Source organism: Tribolium madens, unplaced genomic scaffold, assembly GCF_015345945.1.
Source record: "Tribolium madens isolate multiple individuals breed KSU strain unplaced genomic scaffold, Tmad_KSU_1.1 Scaffold_96;HRSCAF=242;Tcas5.2_LG5, whole genome shotgun sequence".
Taxonomy (NCBI): domain Eukaryota; kingdom Metazoa; phylum Arthropoda; class Insecta; order Coleoptera; family Tenebrionidae; genus Tribolium; species Tribolium madens.
The window spans coordinates 6,271,170-6,292,615 of NW_025401068.1; the positions used below are offsets into that span (position 1 = coordinate 6,271,170).

General features: G+C 32.9%; 1 protein-coding gene across 1 annotated transcript in view; it reads right to left on the reverse strand.

Annotated features, from left to right (window-relative positions):
* Nucleotides 1–21,446, reverse strand: part of LOC123014001 (dipeptidase 1-like) — a 91,174-nt gene that overhangs the window by 31,439 nt on the left and 38,289 nt on the right. The window contains exon 5 of the mRNA XM_044412886.1: nt 5,542–5,867. Coding sequence (XP_044268821.1) covers nt 5,542–5,867 — 326 coding nt within the window. The remainder of the gene's footprint in view (nt 1–5,541; nt 5,868–21,446) is intronic.

Sequence of the window (21,446 nt, forward strand, 5' to 3'; positions counted from 1 at the left end):
AGTGGATAAGTTTGTTTAAAAGTGTATACTTCAGGGATTAGCTCTAAAATCAGTTTTGACACTTTACTAAACTTATTTTTAGCGAGAAATTCAACTTTCCGGCTTTTCTTACTTGTCTTCTAGAAAATAACAACAAAAAGCCTAATTGAATATTAAATTGGCTAGGAAATGCTTTGTACTTTTGTAACAGCTTTTACAAACTTTATGTTTACCGATATATTTTTCCACGAAATGTAAATTAATCATAGTCGGCTATCTGTTTTTGATTCAAGTTTTTCTTTGATAAAAAAAGTCTAGAAAATTTCCCTGGGGCTTCAAACAATTCGGTTTTCTATTAAAGTCTCGCGCTTCTGACCAACGAATCCTCTTCGGATAGAGCGAAATCTTGTCGTTTTAATTCGCCATGAATACGGCCCTGTAATTATGGTCGTCGGGTCCATTGTGGTTGAAAAGGACTTGGCATACACTCGAACAAATGGAATATGAATTTTAAACAGCCAACTTTTGTTTGTTTGAACTTTGTCGACTTATTTCGTATTGTTTAACCCTTTCCTCCCTCCACGTATCAATTAATTTCAGAGGGCAAAATTCGGGTAATCCCCCGTCTCGTGTAATGAATCATTTATTTAAAGGCTTTCGATTGCAGATTGGCTCGGTCATAAATCATACATTTTTCGCTTCTTTCGCTCAAGGAATATTAAATTCAATTTTAATTAGAACGGTTACAAAAGCCCAAAGCCGTTTTTTGAAGCCAAGAAAAAGAATTTTGATTCTGGCTTGTTGACTTAGATAAATAATTGAGGAATTTTTCGTAAAACCGGAAACATATTTTCAATATGGCTGCTATAAGAAAATCGCAATAAACCGCTACGATTACCCATCTCCTGCTCCAAACATAAACAACGTTGGCTTTTTAAACCGATCTTCAATTTTTATTAGACAAATGAAAGATGTCGCTTGGAATTATTGGTCCATTTCAATTTTATCGACATATCCGGACGAAATAATAAAAAGTGCTTCTTGTTGAAAATACTCTACGATATTTCATTCGGAGACCAAACAGGAGTTTTTTCACGAGTATTATGTACGTAGGGAATTTGATTGATGAAATGCGGCAAGTTCATTACGAATCTCCGACCAAAGTCTGCAATAAATGGCTCGGAAACGAATTTAATAATTATTTTCGGCGGAAATGAAAGTCGCTGCACGAATTATTCACGCTGACACATTTGCAAACTATGCTTTTAAATCGAATAACAGCAAATTTATTCCCAATTCAATAGAGCGGGATACGGATTGATTGCAGACATTAGTCGCCACACAAATTATTCGGATAACGTAAATAAGCGGCAAAGAGGGCGCCCGGAGGCATGTGAGCGATTCCACCAATCAGCAATCGAAACAGATCAGCAGAAAAAATGATTTTTTTCAACCTCAAGTTTTCAAGTTGAGTTTGGAGTTTTGCTAATAAACCAATAATGCTTTTTTAATCTGTTAAAGGTCGGACTTTTTTAATGTGGGCAAATTTGGTCTTGTTTTCTTTCAATTAGCTTTTCTCCTGTCCGAAAATATTTCTAAAAGGGGTGCTTTTTTGTTTTTTGTTTTATAATATCGCCTCAGAGTGTTGCTTTTCGTCATGTTTTGTTTCGGATTAACGTAAAGATCCGCTTTGAGGCATATAATAAAGTACTTTTGAGGCACCGTACATAATACAAGAAAACGCGATTTAAAAGTTTCGACTTAAATTGACGGATGGTTGGTTCAAAACTCTCTCGTGTAGTGAAAGAAATCTCCTCCAAGATTTTTATTCCCGGCAAATTGTTACAATATTTACTTTACGTTATGAAGTTTGTTCCACTTTGGAACGGTTTTCATATCCTAACTATGTAATTGTGAGTTTCGCTAACTACAATTCGCTAATGGGCTCCGAGGGCTCGGAGAGAACTTTGAAATAAGGCCATTAGTGACGCTGGCGACGTATCTGTCTTCGCTTTGTCGCCTTTAATTGATGTTTTTATCGAATTGTCCATCGTTTTTAATTTGTGTCGTTCGAACCATCGATTTCTCTTGAAATTATTATCTGTGGTGGACCAAATGGCGTTTGAAACCGTTCTAAAGGGAATAATTCGGAGTCTAATGAAAAATCCACAAGCATTCGTCAAACGAATTACTACAATTGTCATCAAATGCTCAACTATTCAATCTCGGAGAGGTTTTGCTCCAATTCTAGGTAATCTGGACGATTTGTCAGAGGCGGCGCTATAAAAACAGTATATAGAGGACCGTTAAATTTTAGTATTAAAGGAATTAATCAGGACCTTAATATCGTCGTTAGTACTGTCGTAAATGGCCCATAAAACAATCCAAGGATATTAGATTCGCTCTCGTTATCTCAGCGATGAGACCAGCTCAGATTTGTAGAGACCAAAAATGAATTTTAAGTGCGGCAGCTTTTCAAACAATTTATTTTAGATCTATTTAGTGTCAAATATACAATAATAAATGTCTCTTTATTACTTTGTGCAACATTTTATTAATTCCCATTCCTGCTATAATAAACAAACCACTTGAAAGCATTTCGATGTTAAAAATGCCGAAAGTATTAAAAATAATATGAAAATTAGAAGCCAGCTAAATTCCGTTTTATTCCAGTATTTCTTGTTAAAATTATGTAACATGTCAGTAAATTCGTCCGAAATTAGTTATGTCCACATTAGTTCCCCTCATCCGGCGTCGGAAATTGCAAATGAGCCCGATCCGGGTCCCCAAACACCTGTTCTTGGAATGGCATCCCGGAGTAATCCGGCGTTTTCGCGGCCGCACCACCTGCTCCGGAAGAGAGAATAATAATTGGCAGTGTCTCGACCCTCCATCTACCGTCAGATTATTAAAGATGGCTTCGGTTCCGGGCCCAATTACGTCAATAACAACTTTCAATTAGTGAATTACGACGACCCTCTCCTTTACGATTCTCTTTAGGGCCTTTGACGACGTTACTTAAATTAAGTTTTGAGGGTTAATTGGGCACAGGTGACTGTACTTATATCATAAAAATTTGCCATTTGACCCAAAATTTAGAAAAAGGGTTTGACGTAAATGTTATTTGGTTTGTTTGAAATGTGAATGTCACGACGCAAAAGAAAACTTTGCTTAGGGGAGAGTCGACGAAACCTCAACGCAAACTTCTCACGCTGAGTTGTTTCATTTTCTACAGTTTAAGGCCTGTCGGTGGTTTTCACTCGGCCACAGTGAGCACACGACAAGTCTAATTAATTTTTTAATTATTTCGAAGTGAAACAACGAAAATGTGTCTGCGGTGTTGGAGGAGAAAACCCAACTTAAAGCTCGGTGAAAAACACATCATTGTTTTTAAGTGATTTTTAAAACACTGTAACTTTGTTGCTTCAAGCATTATACACGTTGTATACAGGCTGTTCCGTTTAAACCCCACATTAAAAGTATTGGGAGTTCAAATAATCGTATTTATTTGAAAATTGGTACATAGCCATAATCCATTAAATCTTCCTAAATAAAAATATTTTCAAAATGACGGCACTTTCGATTATACCGGAAGTCGGTCTCAACTTTCTTCTTTTTAACGAAAAGCTATATTTTTTACTGCGTTTTTAGATTAATCGGGTTATTTTAAGGGATTTTTCCTTCCTTTCTATACCTAAATTTAGCCGTTTTTGAAATATTGTAATTTTTCAAAAATTTTTGGATCTGCACCTTCCACTTTAAAAATCGGTAACTGCCATTTGTTAAAATTTTGATTTCGTTTTTTTTTTTTGGCGTTTTAAAGAGAAAGCTTAGATCTTTCTTCAGGTATTTTCAAATTTTGAAAACAAAATTAACAAACCCCACAATTTTAAGGTTACTTTTGCAATAATTCAAATACCCACAACTAATTTTTTCAAATGTTTTTATTTTACTAAAAAGAAGAGAATTTAATTCTGCATCGATCTGTATTAACATTCCCTATACCAAAAGTTAATAATTGTCAAGTTATGGTTACTTTTTGTTAAGACTGCGGAAAATCTATTACTAGCCACACCCGTTTACATTCTCCATAAATACAAAATAAATTCATTAAATCTAGGTTTGAATAGCTTTGATTCTCCATATTTTGACACTATTTGTTAAATAATAATTCACTGTCGACATTTATTGAGAAACAATTTTGAGATTTTTTATTTCCATAGCAAACTATGCGAAAACAGGTGTGGCTAGTAATAAATTTTAGGATCGATGCACAATTAAATTCTCTTCTATTTAGTAAAATAAAAATTGGGGTATTTCATTTGGAAAAATTGAGTTATGGGTATTTAAAATATTTGAAAAGTAACCTTAAAATTTTAGGGTTTGTTAATTCTTTTTTCAAAATTTGAAAACATCAGAATAAAGATTTAAGCTTTCTCTTTCAAACGCCAAAAAAATGAAAGTTTAAAAGTTTAAGAAATGGTAGAGTTACCGATTTTTAAATTGGAAGGTGCAGATACAAAAATTTTTGAAAAACTCCAAATATTTCAAAAACGGCTAAATTTAGGTATAGGGAAACCTGATGAAGACTCCCTTACAATAACCCGGTTAATCCAAAAACGCAGTAAAAATATAGCTTTCCGTTTAAAATAAGAAAGTTGGGACCGACTTCGGGTATAACCGGAAGTGCCGCCATCTTGAAAATATTTTCATTTAAGAGGACTTAATGGATTATGGCTATGTACCAATTTTCAAATAAATACGATTATTCGGACTCCCAATACTTCTAATGTGAGGTTTAGACAGAACACCCTGGATATACAGGGTGTTTCACACAAATTTACGAGGCTAGACACACTAGATACAAAAATACACATTTAATTATTTAATTTTTGGAAACCCATGATAGTAGTTGGTAAACTAATCACTGTTTCATTAATAGTCATAAACTGCAGTTTTTCAGAAACAATTATCATTTGTTCTATCAAGAGACGGCATGAATATGATTCTAGTTTATCTATCTTAATCACTAACTAACTAAAAACGTTGTAATTTTGAACAAACTAGAGAAGATTATTCAATTTTTCTAAATTTGTAATCGAGTTCGTATCGGAATATGTATTATTGATTGCACCTTACAGGCGTAGGCCTCGTAAAATTATGTAAAACACTCTGTAGTTATATGAGAGGCAGTATACATATAAAAATATATTTTTTCCTAAATATTTTCATTTTTACTATTGTATTGTCGAAATAAATTTGAATTTTTGTTTGCCTTCGACCAACAATACCCGAAAGCCAACAAACAAGCCAGTAGTGTGTCCTAAGGGAATCAGCCGAGTTCGAGGAACACCTCGTCTTTGATAAACAAACAATTTTTGTTTTGAAATGCACGCGAGGTGATCGATGCAGAAGTAAGTGCATCGTTTAATGCAGTCCGGGGTCGCGGTTTCACGTAATCCCCTGTGTGCACTGTCTGAGTGCTCCATTGAAGGGCCTCCGAGACGTCTCGTCCCACAAAAGCGCATTAATCGCGTCATTAAAACACAAGCTGTCTTTTACCTGTGCGGCGACGTGCCCCGCCTCCAGACGCACCAAGTCCGTGTGACTCCAGGCACTCGTCGACCACGGCGAGACATTCCTCAGATCCTCGTTGAATTTAAAGTTTTTCAGTTTGTTGTGTAGGAATTTTCGTATGTTCCACGGTAGGTCGTTATGACCGTCGATTAGAGGCACTTCTTGGAGCAGTCGTGTCGCAAACTCCAAGCGTTCCTCGAAGGAGGCACTTGAGCTTATCTTTAAGGCGATAGGAACACCGACCCCAGCAGCCGCCGCTAGCAGCAACACTGTCACAATTATCCACCAGTGGCGCGTTGAGAGCTCAATTCCTGAAAATAAAACACGATTCGTGTTCGTTAACTCGCACTGACAATTCAATTTGCACGGACGAAAGATTTTCGCAGAATTATTTCATTTGGGGGATTTTATACACGGGGTTTTTCAAGTGGGATTTTTGTTGATTAGGAAAAAAATGCAATCGAGCGGTTTTCGGGATATTCGGTCGGTCTTCGGCGAAACGCTCTGCTGCCAATAAAAAGGATTAAAAATGACCACTCGTACATCACAGAGGATTTTTACATTAAAACGCATTATATTAAAAAAAATTTCTTCAGAATATGTTAACATTTGGCAGAGGTTTTTCCACGTTTTACTTTTTTTGAAGTTTTATTTAGATAAGTACTTTTTATATTTCTTATGCATGTTTTAACGTCTTTTACTAATAAAACACAAAATTATATTTTGAATTGATAAAAAATTAATATTAAAGTTGTATCTTTAAAGTGGAGGAAAGTTAGCACAAAATTTTTATGGGTAATTTTGCATAGAACTAAATGATTCAAAAGAACATCGAGTGAAAGTCTTTTTGAAACACCTTGTTTGTATCAAGTCAAAATCAAATCAAAACTTTAAAATTCCAGGTTTTTTGTTTAAACGATTAATTTTTTGACAAAACTAACTGAGGCATGATAAAGTACTATCAAAATGTAAAAATGGCTGTCCAGTGCTGCTTTCACCTACTTCCTTCTTAAAAAAATAGACTATACAGGGTGCTTACGGTCTTGAGGTTGAAATTTAAATAAAATGATATTCACGGTAGAAGAAAACTAGTGCGTTATATAAAATAAAAATGCACCTTGTGAAAGGAAATAATTTATTTTACAAGTATATTATTTGTTTGGGAACTGTTGCTTCAAGGGCTGCAACAATGGCCCTTAGTATCATTACTTGTGTTTTGCCGTAAATCATAATCACGACAACCAATTTATTGTTTTAATATTTTTATGTTAATACACCCTGTATATGTGGACACGCTATGGTATAGAATTTATCTAAAAATTAATCTGAAATTCAGACTTTGATCATCGAAATAACAATTCGAAGATTGAAACAGAAAAATAATTAGGACAAAATCCCAATACACCAAACTTTTTATTGCACGTCGACACATTTTATCATCGTTATATGATGCCAACTTGGTTGGTGAAAAGGATTGGTGTGTTGGGACTTTGTCTTAAATATTTTTCTGTTTAAGAGACGCACCAGGTTTCGTTTTCCGTTATGAATTCTAAGACTAAAGTAGATCATAATTTTTGCAAATAAACATAAATATTTAAGTTTTAAACTGTGGACTTTTTATCCGATTTGAAAGAAATTGTTGTTAGTAGTAAAAAAATCGTTTTATGTTGTTTTTTTTTGTGTGAGTTTAGTCCAGCTCTGGTCTCCCATTTTCCAAATTCAAATCGAATAAAACCAATCTAGACATGCATGTCTTGGGGGCCGAGGGACAATTAAGCTCCGCATAATCCAATATCCGGCAGTGTATAGTAGCGGAAGTAGTTGTTTCCCGTTCCTTCCGGACACACAGCAAGTAGCACCAACCTGCGGACACCCCATAATCATGATGAGTTATTGAATGCGGTCACCCTTTCGTAACGCAATTAAAAACTTGTCGGCCCGTCGAGCGCTTAATTGCTCACGAAATGGTGAAAAAAGCTCGCATTGTCATCGATTAAACACCCTCTTAAATCAAAAGTGTCTCGAGGTAGGGGAACCCCAGTAATTAGTTACAAGTGCGTTTTGAGGGAGCAATTGACGCGCCATTACGACATGAAATACAGTGGCGGCTTCGACAAGATGGATCCCAAAGCACAAATTAAGCGACGATATTAACATATTTTATGGACGACCGGATTAATCCGGGATTACTTAAACCGGGACTGAAAAACATGCTACGCGAGATGCTGCCATCTTGCAAATTTTTGCGTGTTGTGGGGAGTGATAAGAGGGTCCGGGCCTGTCTTCGCGTCTCTGAAACTTTGCAGGCAATTATTATCTTGACGGTTAACTGCTGAAAATTTGCATTAGAGAAGTTCCGCGGGGTTTGTTTGGAAATCATCGTGATTAAGGAAAATAATGAGCCTGATATCGGGCGCAGTGGTGTGGGAGACACGATTTGAAAGTCTAAAAAGGCCAAAGGAGATAATGTTTTCATAATAACTTTAGGTTCGAAGCGAGAACTGGCTGTAGTTTTCATGAAAAGTTTACTTTATTTTTGACGGTAATGGCTGAAATTGCATTTTACCAAGTACAAAGTACTTTTTATTTTTGAATTTATAAACTGGAGATTATACGGAATGTGGGTTTTGCATTAAAATGTTTGGGAATTAACGTAGAAGCTTGTTTTTCTTGAACGAAACGGATGTACACATTACAAAATAAATATGGGTAAATACACAGTGGCAGCTTTTACGTATCGATTTCATATAAGCCGAAAAAATGAGTTGCGTGAAGATTAAATGTAACAAGAGAGGCGGATGTAAGAAATATAAAATAAATGAAATAAGAATTTAAGATCAAAGAGCAAAGTTAAAGGCATTCGATAATGAAAAGAACTTGTTCCTGGAAGTTAAGAGGAAAAAGCTATAGAAAAAATTCAAGTCGATACCTATAAACAGGAAAATACAGGGTTATCACTTGCTACAATTCTATAGAATTTGAAAAAGAGGTTATAAGTATGTTTATAAATGAACAGTTTTTTATTCTGATGGCAATGTTTAAAAAAACATATTAAGATTTAGATGCAAATACTTTACAATTAATTATTAATGTCATAAAGCCGATATGAAGCAAATAACAGACGCGAATGAATATTATAAAATCGAGGCGATAGCCGAGTCTGTATCAGTATTGTGGCGTTTTTTTTGTAATCAAACTACAAAAACAGTTTTGTGAATAGACACAAATGAAGTTTTTCTGTATGGTACAAATGTCATCTTTACAGTTTACAAATTCATGCGCCGCCACTGATTTAAATACACATCTGCAGTTTTCCGGTATAATAAAAAAACAAATTGTGGCCTCCAATTCAACATGTTTCAACATTTTAGAAATTTAAAAAATAAGCAAAGTAAACAGAAATTAGCAACGAGTAAAATCATGCTGATACATCTATAATCCGCTTCTCATATTGTGTGTAAATAATTCCAACGGCCACGTGGGGTCATGGTAGGTGTCAAAACGGTATAAATAATTGACGTGGCGTGTAAACAAATATTGCTGTAGAGCCGATCAATTTACGCACGCATACGTATTAATAAAACCCGGTTAATTAATTGGCGTGAAATGTGATTTCGGCTTGTTGAAGGAAATAAAAAATTTCTTCAAAGGCGAGTTTTCAGGCGACGTAAGTCTCGTTTGATCCGAAATTTGGGCCGCTTTAATCCCGTCCATGTCAGAGTGTGAAATCGTGTCAACTTTCGTCGGAAAAACCGYAGCACACGTTAAAGGAAGCTTTGGATAACRAATTAATAGGTGATTCGATGGCAAAGTTTGGTGAGCGAAGCGATGCCAGCACTCCTAAACTAATTAATGAAATAAACGTCCCATACCGAATTAGTTTGACAAATAATGTAAGATGATTAGAGACGGAGACAAAAASACTCGGGCGACGTCTTGTGTATTCAGCTGTATTACCTATTTGGAGCTTTGCCGTCTAACAAATGGAAAATTTTCCTCTTCATTAACTCGGTTTACATCGTAGAATTCAGAATGTTTTATTGCTTGAAAGATACTCACACGACTTGAAACAATTAAAACTAGTCATTTGATTATGTAAATAATTTTGCTTTTTTTGTTCAAATCTAAAATCGGCCAAAAATTGCTCACTTCCGGCCCAAGTGCGTGTGATGTGAGCATCCAGTGTGAAATTTTAATGGCGGCCTTTTCAGCAACTTCCTGAAAATAAATTACAGCACACAATGTAAATGTTTAAAATGCTTGTTGCAGATTATGACAAAAATTCGAAATCGATGAATGCGTAACTGCGCACTTTCGGACATATTAATTACTCTAGGCATGTAAATTTTATTATTCAAAAGGGAAGTAACAGTTAACTTTACGACAATTCTCAAACAACCCAATAAAATCTGAAGAATTAATTAGCTTACTCGCGATTTGAATAAATTATTATCGGAAACAAAGTCACTTTGCTACGTTGATAAGAGGTATTTTACCAAGAATATTAAACAGTATAGTAGGTCACAGTGGATTACTGTTGTCGTGTAATATTACATGTCGGTAGGGTAATTTATGTAATGCTAGATGTGTAACATATCTTACATATTATAGTTTTCCTGTTTTACTACTCCGACCGTATTACGCACAAACTGTTATTACACGGGGTGGGATTTAACGGATCGTAACTCTTGAGGTTGGCGGACTTACATATTTCATATGCAAGGGAAAAATAAATAAATTGTAACGTTCTCCATTTGTTTTGTTCTAGAGAGACAAATTTCGAGCTATTTAGGTTGCAACAGTAAAATTTACTTATCGTCATTAATCTGATTTTGCGGTTTTATTCAGAAACATATTACAAACTTGTTGTTAATATAACAATCTGGATCAATAAGAACGAAAAACAGAGGGCGTAAATAAGCCTGATCTAGTATAACTTAAAATAAAATTTATATTTTTTTCTACACAAAACTAATGAAAAAATTAATCATCGATTAACAAACCATTTAGTTTCCATAGTGTTTGTCGAATTATTTCTAATGTTGATATTTTTATATAGRTAATACTAGAGTTTGTAACATTTTTATAATTAAGATTGTTAACAATAATGTTTTGTTTTTGGAAACTACGAGTATTTATATGTATTTATAAATAGCTAATGTTTTTCATTAAAAAAAATACTTTCTGAATTTTCATGTTTTAAAACTGTAATGTATGTGGAGAATTATATTTCCATTGTATAATTGTAATTATATTTCTATCATTTCGTATAAAAAGTTTTTGTTTATTACACATTTATGTATTAAACAAAGCGTAATAATGAAAGTACGTATATTTAAAAATCATGTAAAATAAGCACATTTTTAACCCGGCGCATCCACCAGATTTATACAAGTAAGAAATTGTTTTAAAATTATTCCAATGTGTTTGCGTTTATAATAAGATTAAGTTAACATATAAACCAGTTCAATACATAGAAGGGATCAGAATTTTTGACTTCAGGACTGAAGGAGAAGGGCTCAGAGTAGTACCAAAAAATGCCGTTTTATGCTTTTTTGCTTAGATACCAAAAACAATGTTTATTACGAAAAAAAATTGCTTTGTACAAAATTACAATTTTTACATGGCATTTACAAGAAATTTCAAGGATTTATTTTTATGAATTAATGCAACATTTTTTATCTAAGCTAAAGTCTACTCGTAAAGTGATTGGCCTTTTACCTTACTATAATGATGGACCTCAAACGATTCAATCACATCTAATTTAAAGTTTTAAAATTAATCCAAAAAATTTAAGGTTTCTACGTTATTTTAATGGCCGATCTCAAATGACCCAATTATACTTTCAACTTTTACAACAGTCTTTACGTTAATTTATAAAAAAATATAGTCTAATTACCAAATAGAGTGCTAGCGAATAACTATAAAACTATTTGAAATAAAAAAACAAAAACATCGTCTTATTGGAAATTTTATAGGCTTAAATTTTGTAATTATTATTTTATTAACGACGTTTTTGGGATATAAGATAAAAAACTTTAACAAAGGTTGCGTCCCATTCATCTCAGAGATTTTTAATATTTTTTTCTTGCGAACTAACTTAAATACAGCCCCGAAGTCAAGAATTTTGTTCTCACAACTTGTTCGTTGACTAAACGAATAAACTCTTGATAAACAAAAATATATAAAAAAACTTTTTTTTTTCGAAAATATTTTTTTCTTATTTGTCTTAGCTTCAAAAATTCGACTTATGAAGCAGTTATAAATTTGATCGGCGTATACGTACATATTGGATTTATTGGATATACCTATTTATAATACAAATAAAAAAATTCAATATTTTTTCAACAAACCAAACAAAAGTAGTTTGAAAATGGTAAACAAATTTAACGCGATTTTTACCCAACCTATTTCAGCATTTAGTAAAATTTATTTAAATTCTTTTCTTAATATTTAACAACAAAATCAAGTTTTTTGCTTGTTTTAATTACACTTTATGACATATTGTAAGTGCTTTTAGTAATTTTGAAACGCAATGTTGGCATTAAGTTTTAAAATGTTTTAACAGTTTTTAACGTGCGTGGTAACATACATATACGTATGTAGCTTATTTACCAGTTTTTATATAAAATTAGGTATATGAAAAAATTGAGGATAACTATTTTATATTTCTCAAATAGTATTAACTCGTCTTTCTTTTTTTTGTCATTTTAATTGATACCTTTTATTATTAAATTGATTTTTTTATCGAATTTGTTGACATAAAAAGTTTAATACTTTTTAGTTTGATCAGTTTGATTTCAAGACTTTAACAGAAAACAAAATATTACACATTTCATATACTCTGAAAAGAAAATTACTATTATTAGTAAATATTTATTGAATTCGGCACGAACAACATTTAATTTTTAATTTTTATTTAGTTATTCAAGCGAAATCATGTTTGTTGTGGAATAAGAAAATAATGTGAAAAACTTGCCACTAATACACAAAATGAACCATTCGGTGAACGCAGAACTTCTAGTTTTAGCAATTTAAATTAATTAGAAGCTTCTTGTCTTTTCCAAGTTTTCCTTAATAATTTTGTGCCGCTTTTTAGTTTTTGCAAGATTTATTTACAGTAAATACAGAAACTTTGGTCCTGACGTTGTGGGTTTCCAGTGCGCATTCTAAACTTTTCCTCCTCCTTCCCTTTGATTAATGTTTTCTGTCGAGTGCGGTGGCGAGAGTTGTGTTATGGTGAAATTACTGGAGTGGCTCTATTCTGATGAAAAATTTGCCGCGTTGTATAGTTTCCTGCTGCGGAATTTTTCATTCTGCGATTAGTGCAGTTGCATCGTGACCAAAATCGTAATTCAAGATCAGATTCAGTTAAATTGGAGCGAAATTATCGCGTCAACACTCGGTCTGATTAAGCTCAATGCCCGCTTTTCGCTTTTAAACTTCCAATTCCCATTCAAGTTTGTTCTTATCATCGCCTTAATAAAGAATATGGGAATGGGGTCGATATGTGAGGTTGCAGTGAAATTCTTGGCGCACTATTTACATTTTCGAGTGTAATCTGGCCGATGTATAAAAACCGTACGTGTTTCTCAACCCCATCTGGGATAATAAAAATTTTCAATTCAGCACTTTTCCCACTTTTAGAGTGAGTTGCAATAAAGTTTTTGTCTCGTAAAAACTATTTCGCATGTGGAATTCTGATTTATGTGTGGAGTTTTTTCACGGTTTCGTGCACGAGAAATGAACCAACTCGCTGAGAATTTTTACTGCGAAATCCCGACGCTCTGCAGACATCTCAAATAATTACAGTTGAGAAAATTGGACGGACTTCTTTGCCAACTCTATTTTACGTTTGGAATCACCGTAAAATACGCGATTTTCTAACACCTAATGCGGTTTATGGTTTGACTCGCAGACGGATATTAAAAGTGGGCCGACGATCTTGACAATATTTGCTCACTTCTCCTCCGGAGCATTTCTTCGACACGACTTTCATCAATTTGTTTGACACCGAGGCCGCCCAGCGTTCTATTAGCCTGATGTTCGCTATTAATCTTTCAATTCTTCCACCGATTTTTTACCGGCTTTGTCGAGGAAAGGACAGAGATGTGTTTTATGCTAAATCAAGGATATTTCATGCACCATATACCACATACACATTATTATCAATTCAAATACACGGAAAAAAAGTCTTTCTTCCCATCGTTGTTATGAACATTAAAATTTCAATTTGAATTTTTTAAATTTTGAATGATAGTTTTAATTTGTTTTATGTAAATCAGTTTTTAAAGGTAATATAATTTAAAGAAAAAAGTTAAAAGTAGATAAAAGACCAACCAAAACTGGGAAGAACTAGAAAGAAGTTAGAAACAAGAACAAGATGAATATGAAAAGGGATATATATCTGAAAAACAGAAATTGGAATAAGTGTAGGAATAAAAAAAGAAAAACAAATAAAACAACTTGAGCAGAGAAAAATGCTAAAATAATTAAAAACAATAGATAAAATAGAGATCTGAGAACAAGGCATGGTAAGTATCGTAATATTTCGTTATTTTTTGCCCACAAATAATGCATTCTGTTTTCATAAATCAATTTGTCTAGAGTCTGTTTTTTTTAATAGAAATGCCAAACAGTCTTAACCTTGGCACCACTAGTATATTCATTCAAAAAATTCATGGTGAATTCATGGTAATTTTAATAAAAGAAGTTGGAAGTTCCGGTTTTTTAAATTAATTTGAAAACAACGTCAACACAAAAAATCATCTAAGAAAATTTAGAGACGAAACACCCAAAAAGGAACAAATTCGGTACCACTAACAGTTTTAGAAATTTGGAAACGAATAGTTCGCAAGCAGGAAGTTAGAAAAAGGGCCCCGTTAAAATGTAGACGCAATTTGTAATGCAGGTTTGCTAAACATTCTCAATTTTTAGCAAGAAATTGACAAGAATACAAAATAAACATGAATGAGAAAGAACCTCTGACAGAACGTAATTAAATTAGTGTCTTGTGCATCGTTTTCGAGGAAGGAATTGAAAAAATAACAATTTTGAAACTAAAGCTGAAGAAGAATTTATAAAATGCATCAACTTTGAGCTCATTTCAATAAATTACACAAAATTTATTGCCAATTATCATAATAACTACTTGTATCGTTTGCTAAATAAATATTTATTGAATATACATCCTTTTTTTTTCAAAGTTTTTGTAGCAAGATCCTCATTTTTGCCCACAACATTGTACTTACTTGCGGTGTGTTTCTATCAAAATTATTAGCACTGAATTCTGTTTTTAGACATGACATCTGTCCTCAGGCATTCAAATATAGCGTTTTCAAAGAGCAGACAGACACACAAGATTTATAAAAATCAAGATTTTGACAACATCTCAATTTGATAATAGAGCCATATTTTTTTAACAAAATTTCTAGGTACAAAAACAAAGGACAAACAAAATTTGTGGCTATGAAGACAAGCTGCTACCAATTTTTTCACCAAAATTTTGACTTGGTAATTTCGATTTAACAAAAAAACAGATTTTAAATAATCAATCAATAAGAAGCTTTAACAAAGTTTATTTAGCCTTGAAAATGAGTTTAAGAACATTATAGTTACCTACCACTTACGTGTTGGTGTGTTCTTAAGTCGCAATGAACATTACCTTTAAAGAAAACTTTAATATATACAGTTGGTAAATGGCGTGTGCACGCAACTGCAGAAATGCAGGGATTAAACCATCTAAAACTCTCTAGCAAGCCGCAGAATTGCAGGATTTTGGTTGAATTTCAAGTCGACTTATTCTCAAAACGATGCCAAGAAACTAACGTAAATATACCGAAACGGTTGGGTAATGACGATAATAAAAACGCTATCTTTCACTCAAAATTCCTCGAAATTCATTTCGGTCAGATTATACAAACAATGAGCTATACTAAAACATACAAAGCCGCTTATTTTGAGGACCAAATATGCAAATCAAATTAAAACGTGTGTTAGAATAATTCTTCGGCATCGGTAATAAAAATCGAGATAAAACTGAAACTGCCGGTTTTATCGTTGATTTTATGCAACGTTCAAGGAAGTAAATTTGAATTGACACTACTGCCGGCAAAAAATAATACGGGTCTAAGTGTCGGACGTGATCGCAGCTGTAGTCAACCATTAACAATAAAAATTACTACCGGAACACTTAATGCTGCAACAGAGGCATCGATTTTTTCTTTGCGAAGTGATTCTGATTAATATTGATGACAGGAGCACATCCTGACAAAAGTTTAAAACTAGATTAAAGACGATAGCGTAGTTTGTTTCCGGCGGAATTGTGAGATATTCTTTTAACATTACCAGAATGAATGTTTAAAGTTTTGCACTTTTAAGGACATAAAAGAATATTTATCGTGTCCGTTCTTGAAGATACTCCGCAATTACAGTTCGGTTCCTAATGCGCTTTTCACCTACAATAATTTGCTTGACACTGCTGGCAACAACAAATTTAGAGATTTTCCTTTTGGCCTGGACCTTAATCAAGCCCGGATTTTTCCGGTGTCTTGATGAATGCAATGTAATTATAGCAACGTGTGTTAATTATCCGACCCAAAACTAATTATGAGGGTCAGTTCACAAAGTGTTCTATCAACCTACTTTAATTAAACAGATATTGACACGTTTTTTCGCACCGATTACGTTTAAGAAATGCAACAGTAAATTGTCGTAAATTTGGTTTTCAAGCAATAAAAAGACTTATTAGTGCTGTATAATGCATACGGGTGGACCATATTTCGGGGTCTTTGTTAATGGCGTAGTGCAACTTGCGCAGAGGAGATAACTTTAATGTATTGTCGCAACATTTAACAGTTCTACTATTTAGACAGACCTATTAGAGAAATGGTAATTAGAAGCTCATGCTTTGCTTTGTTAATTTAGTTTCTCATAAACTTTTTTAAATGAATGTGTCGTAAGGTGAAGCAACAATATTCGGTTTTTATTAATTTATTACTTAATCGTGTTATGATTTATGTTTCTTTACTGTTGGTTATTGTGCCGTAAGCCGCAGGCTCTTGGGTATTAACGTAAAGTTTTGCTTTTGTTTTAATTTTATGTTGGAGTTAATTAAAGAAAAATTTGCACATGATGGAAAAGTACATAAAATTGTTTTATTTTTTAATTGGGTTGTTGCACATATTTTTTACTGCATATTCTGAATTTTATTAAAAAATAATTGAACCATGTTTTTGTTTTTTTTTGAAATCTTAATTTTAGTATAAAACATATAGATATAGCTTGTTCCAAATCTGGTGGCGAACTGATGTTGTCAAAAATTACTGAATTTTGGCACTAAACATATGTTTACTATTAAAAAAAAATATTGTTCATAGGCGTCGAATGAAATAATATTTAAAAACCACTTTTGTTCTTTAAAAAATTATAATAAGTAGGTACTCGTACATAAGATGAAGAATGATGAACAAATTATTAAATTGTTAACGCATGAAAAGAAATTTCAAAAATGATATTCCTAACAATCCTTGTCTTCAAAATTTTTAGAAAAAAAAGTACGCCCATGTATTTTTTTATCTTAAACAAGTGGGCGCACTCCAAGTGTCTTTTCTATCACTGTTAGTTCGCCACCAGATATTGAATAAGCTCTACCTATATAAAAAAAAATGAGATAAATTCAAAACGCGCGCGTTTTATGCTTTCTGTGAGCTAACAATCCAGCTTTGCGCTCATTGGCTGTTTGAATGTCGGTAATGCAGATTGCAGATCTGTTTTAAAGTTATATTTTGATGTTTGTTTATTTGTATATCTGTGTTCTGTGTATACAATAATAATTGTGATGCCAAAAATGAGTACATTTAAACGTTGTGATTACACATCAGCCATATTATTCCACTTGCCACTGTCAGTTGTCACTGCACTGTTTTGGGATTGATACACAGAACACCTACAAAATAGAACGCCTACTTAATGGTTTTAAAAAGTTTCTTTGTGGCGTCATCATACGTTCGGCCCGTGAACTAGAAAASGCGGCAATTTTGAAAATATGTTATGTTTCAATTTATTATTTTTTATTAAAATTAAATCAAAAATACAAAATACATGTTTTAGACAAAATTTATTTTTAAAATACAATCACATTTTTTATATTACTTTAATTTACATTAATTATTATTTTCTAGAGGCAAATAATTAAAAAAAAACGCCTGGTTCCCTGTATATATTTATTTATACCTTCCACTGGAGTCACTCTTTTTCGTGGACTATAAAACCACATTTTCGATAATTCTACATCTTCTTTTAGTGTTGTGGAAAAAGACAGATCAATGGTGGTATTGGTAACTTCTGGTGAAAGGTCAATTTTCATCTGATCTGAAGAATGTTATGGGTTGAGAAAATTAAGAATTAAGTTTTAAAATCTTACCCACTTTTGGTACCGACACCGACGACGCATGTTTCCGAAACTCCTCACTGTTACGTGTATCTTTCTTTAATAAGCAAGAAGTTAGAAAGTGATGTTATTATTTAACTGAACTTACCTTGACAAATATTAACAGAACGCAATAAGTTGGGGAACAGACTTTTGAACACACTGGAGCTCTTAATTTAGTCTGGCAAAAAGTGGCTCTTTTTTCGGACGCGGAAACCGAAAGAGAGGCCCAGATTTAAATGGGAAGCCCACCACAGCAAAACAAGTTCGTTTGTGGAAACTCATTCTAAACAATTAGCAATTATTATCGTAGATTAGTACAAAAATCAATTTTACCTCAAATTCCAGGAATTTATCTTACAAACAAGACTCAATTTTGTCTTTTTTCATTGATTGCGTTGACAGTTCAAATTTTGAAATCATGACCAACTTGTTTCAAATTTCAATCCCGCACACTTCACGCCGATAAATTAGATTTCTTTCTTTTATTATAAATCTAACAAAAAAGCTGGAACCTAAATTTGTTGTTTATGTTGTGTGTCTACACCTATCGCCTACCTTTAAATGAAATTTTAAAATAAAAATAACATTCGCAAAAAATAAATAAACTTTATTATGAGAATGCTAATCGCGACCTCTGACGGCCGGMCCAGAACTAAAATTTATCACAAACGGTCTGGGTTATACTAGTCGGCTACCCCTGGATTGATACGTAGTAAAGCGGGAATTTATCTAGAGTTTAAATTCTGCCCCAAACTTAATAATCGAAATTATGGTTTTTCAAACTTTTCAAAGTTAATTTTATTGATGGATCGCTTCTTTGTAAGATTACCTAACAAACGTATAAAAGTAAAAACGTTAAAGTAAAAAAGTCGAAATTTTTTACTTGTGTCTGAATTTTACCAGTGGAGAAATGTCGTAGATGTGTTTGTTGTAAAATTGCAATCTACAAAATTTCGGTATATAATATGAGATATAAAAAACTTGTTAAAATTTTTATTAAAAATTTCTTACAATTGAAAGTGGGAATTTGACTTGGCTTGCATTGTACCGTAACGCACCCACGCTTAAAAAACTCCTGTTTTATTTACATCATTTCGTATTTATCAGCCCGGCACGATTCCAACAAGGAACTTTATTATCCCTCATTGTGAAATATTAACTTTATAATTCACATGCATTGTCCAATTACAATTTGCAGAAGCTTTAGCCAAAGTAATGGCAATGTATCTACGAAAAGTGGATGTTATACAACCRATTCGATATATGCGCGTCGACAGTAACAAATATCGCTCTCAGCCATCATACATCAACAATTTAAGTCTGCGTCGCAAAAGCGGAATCAATTTCTTGTCGTGGATTGTAAATTGTCGCGATTTGTTGTCCGAAAGAGACGCGAAACTGTAAAATGTTGAATAGTTTCGTGATTAGGGTTTCAATAAATCATAACCGACACTTGAAATTTGCTCAACAAAACCGACTAATTCGACCAACGCTGTGCAAGCACTCGATTCGCTACGGCCGGTGCTGAAATTTCTCTAATTAACTGCTAACATCGTTATACCGCAATACAAATAGCTATCGTAGATAAATTCATTTTGTGGTGCACATATAGGACGTAACTGACCCGTCATGCATTCGAGTTGACACAAGAACTTTTTAAATAAAAATTACTTATGGAGTTGGGAAGTTTTATTAAAATGAAACTTTAACAAGATCAACTAGTTAATACGCTAAATGAGGGAAAAGTTTTAGAAAAGTCGTTATCTGGAAGGAATCTGGAATAAGATAAGTGGAGAAAAAACCTAGGAGTGAAAAAAATAAATGAAATTGTTTAATAAAAACAAAACAAAGCAGAAACCTTACAAAGTTCTTATCACACTTGTACTTTTCTAAAAACTACTTACAAAAGCTTTGTGTCACAGCAATGTTATTGAAACATTCAGTTCAGGCTGTTTATAGTCACTAAGACGTTTCAATTCTGTAATACATGGGCTAGTCGAATTCAGTTTGTTAAATAAAAAAATTAAAACATTAAACGGGTTTTGTGCAAATTTTGTAATGTTTTGTTTTAAGTATTTTAACAATTCTGATTTCACCAAACAAATGAAGAATTTAAAAGCTTTTTAATGTCAAATATATTAAATGCATTAAAAGAGAAACACTAAACTAAAATTGCATTTAAATATTGCAGTGTAATATTAGTAGTTTCGCTTGTTGAAAAAACTACAAAAAATGTATTTCTATACAAAAAAAAATATGCAGCTATTTTAAGAACTAGCAATAATGTTTATGACATAAATTTCAATAATTAATTGTTTTACTTTTTTTACCAAAGTGTACAAAACATATCGAGGTCATCTCTATTATTATTAACTTTAAGAATAACTTTAAAAAATTTGCTTTCTTCGTGTATTTTTGTTTTTAACAATTTTTATTCTTATTTTATTTTAATTTTATGCACGCCTACACAATCATTCCTTCTAACATTTTATTTATATTTTACGATTTTTCTACACTTTCTTTTACGGCGATCGTAAAACTTCAAATGGATTTATAAGCAGCTCACATCATTTATTTTTTAACAAACAACTTTTTCACTTTAAGATTTATCCAATTCTGGAATTAAAACAGGCAAAACAAATGTGACCTACTTCTCTTTTAACAACGTTACTAAATGTGTGAATCAATCTACAAATCTGGTTTTGTACTTCTTGTCAACATCTTGCTTTGTCAAGTGTTTGATATTTAATTTAATTAACACAGACTTTGGCTTCTGTAAATTTCGTTTCGATTGCATGAAGTATAATGGGTTGCCTAGTTGTCATTCCGACAAACTAAGATACAGTAAAACCTAGACATTTGATTTTGTGTTTTTCGTATGAAATAATAAAGCCATCAGAGGCCTGAAATCTGAAAAATGCAGCATTCTCTTCATACATAACTTGCAAAAAATCTCCTCAACGTGCTGCCACTACAAGCCTTGGCAAGCTACCAAAAAGCAGTTAATTTTAATTATTTATGTGTTAGCCTATTGGGGCGTGATCGATCGGTCCAAGATGCGTCGTGAAAATTTCAATTTAATTGTGTCCAAAAAAAAGCGAAATTCCTCTCTTGTGTAATTAAATTCTGTGTTGGAAGTATTCATAAGTTCATTGCGTACTACCTCGTCGGCAATTAGCACAATTTTTTATTTAATTAAACCCGTTTTCGGGTTTTAACCCGACCATTATCGGAATGAATATTAACACTGATTGTCGGATTTTTAATTACAACGAGATTGGAGTTGAGTTTTTTGGGTGTAATAAACGACGTCTTTACCGTTAACTAGTATTTTCTTATCATTCCGCTTTAATCCATTATTTCTGAAAGCTTTCAACACGTTTTAAGTTTCTATTTTTAGGAATTTATGCAAAAGCACGTAGAGAGGCGAAGAACTGCTCGGGGACTTGGTTCCGGG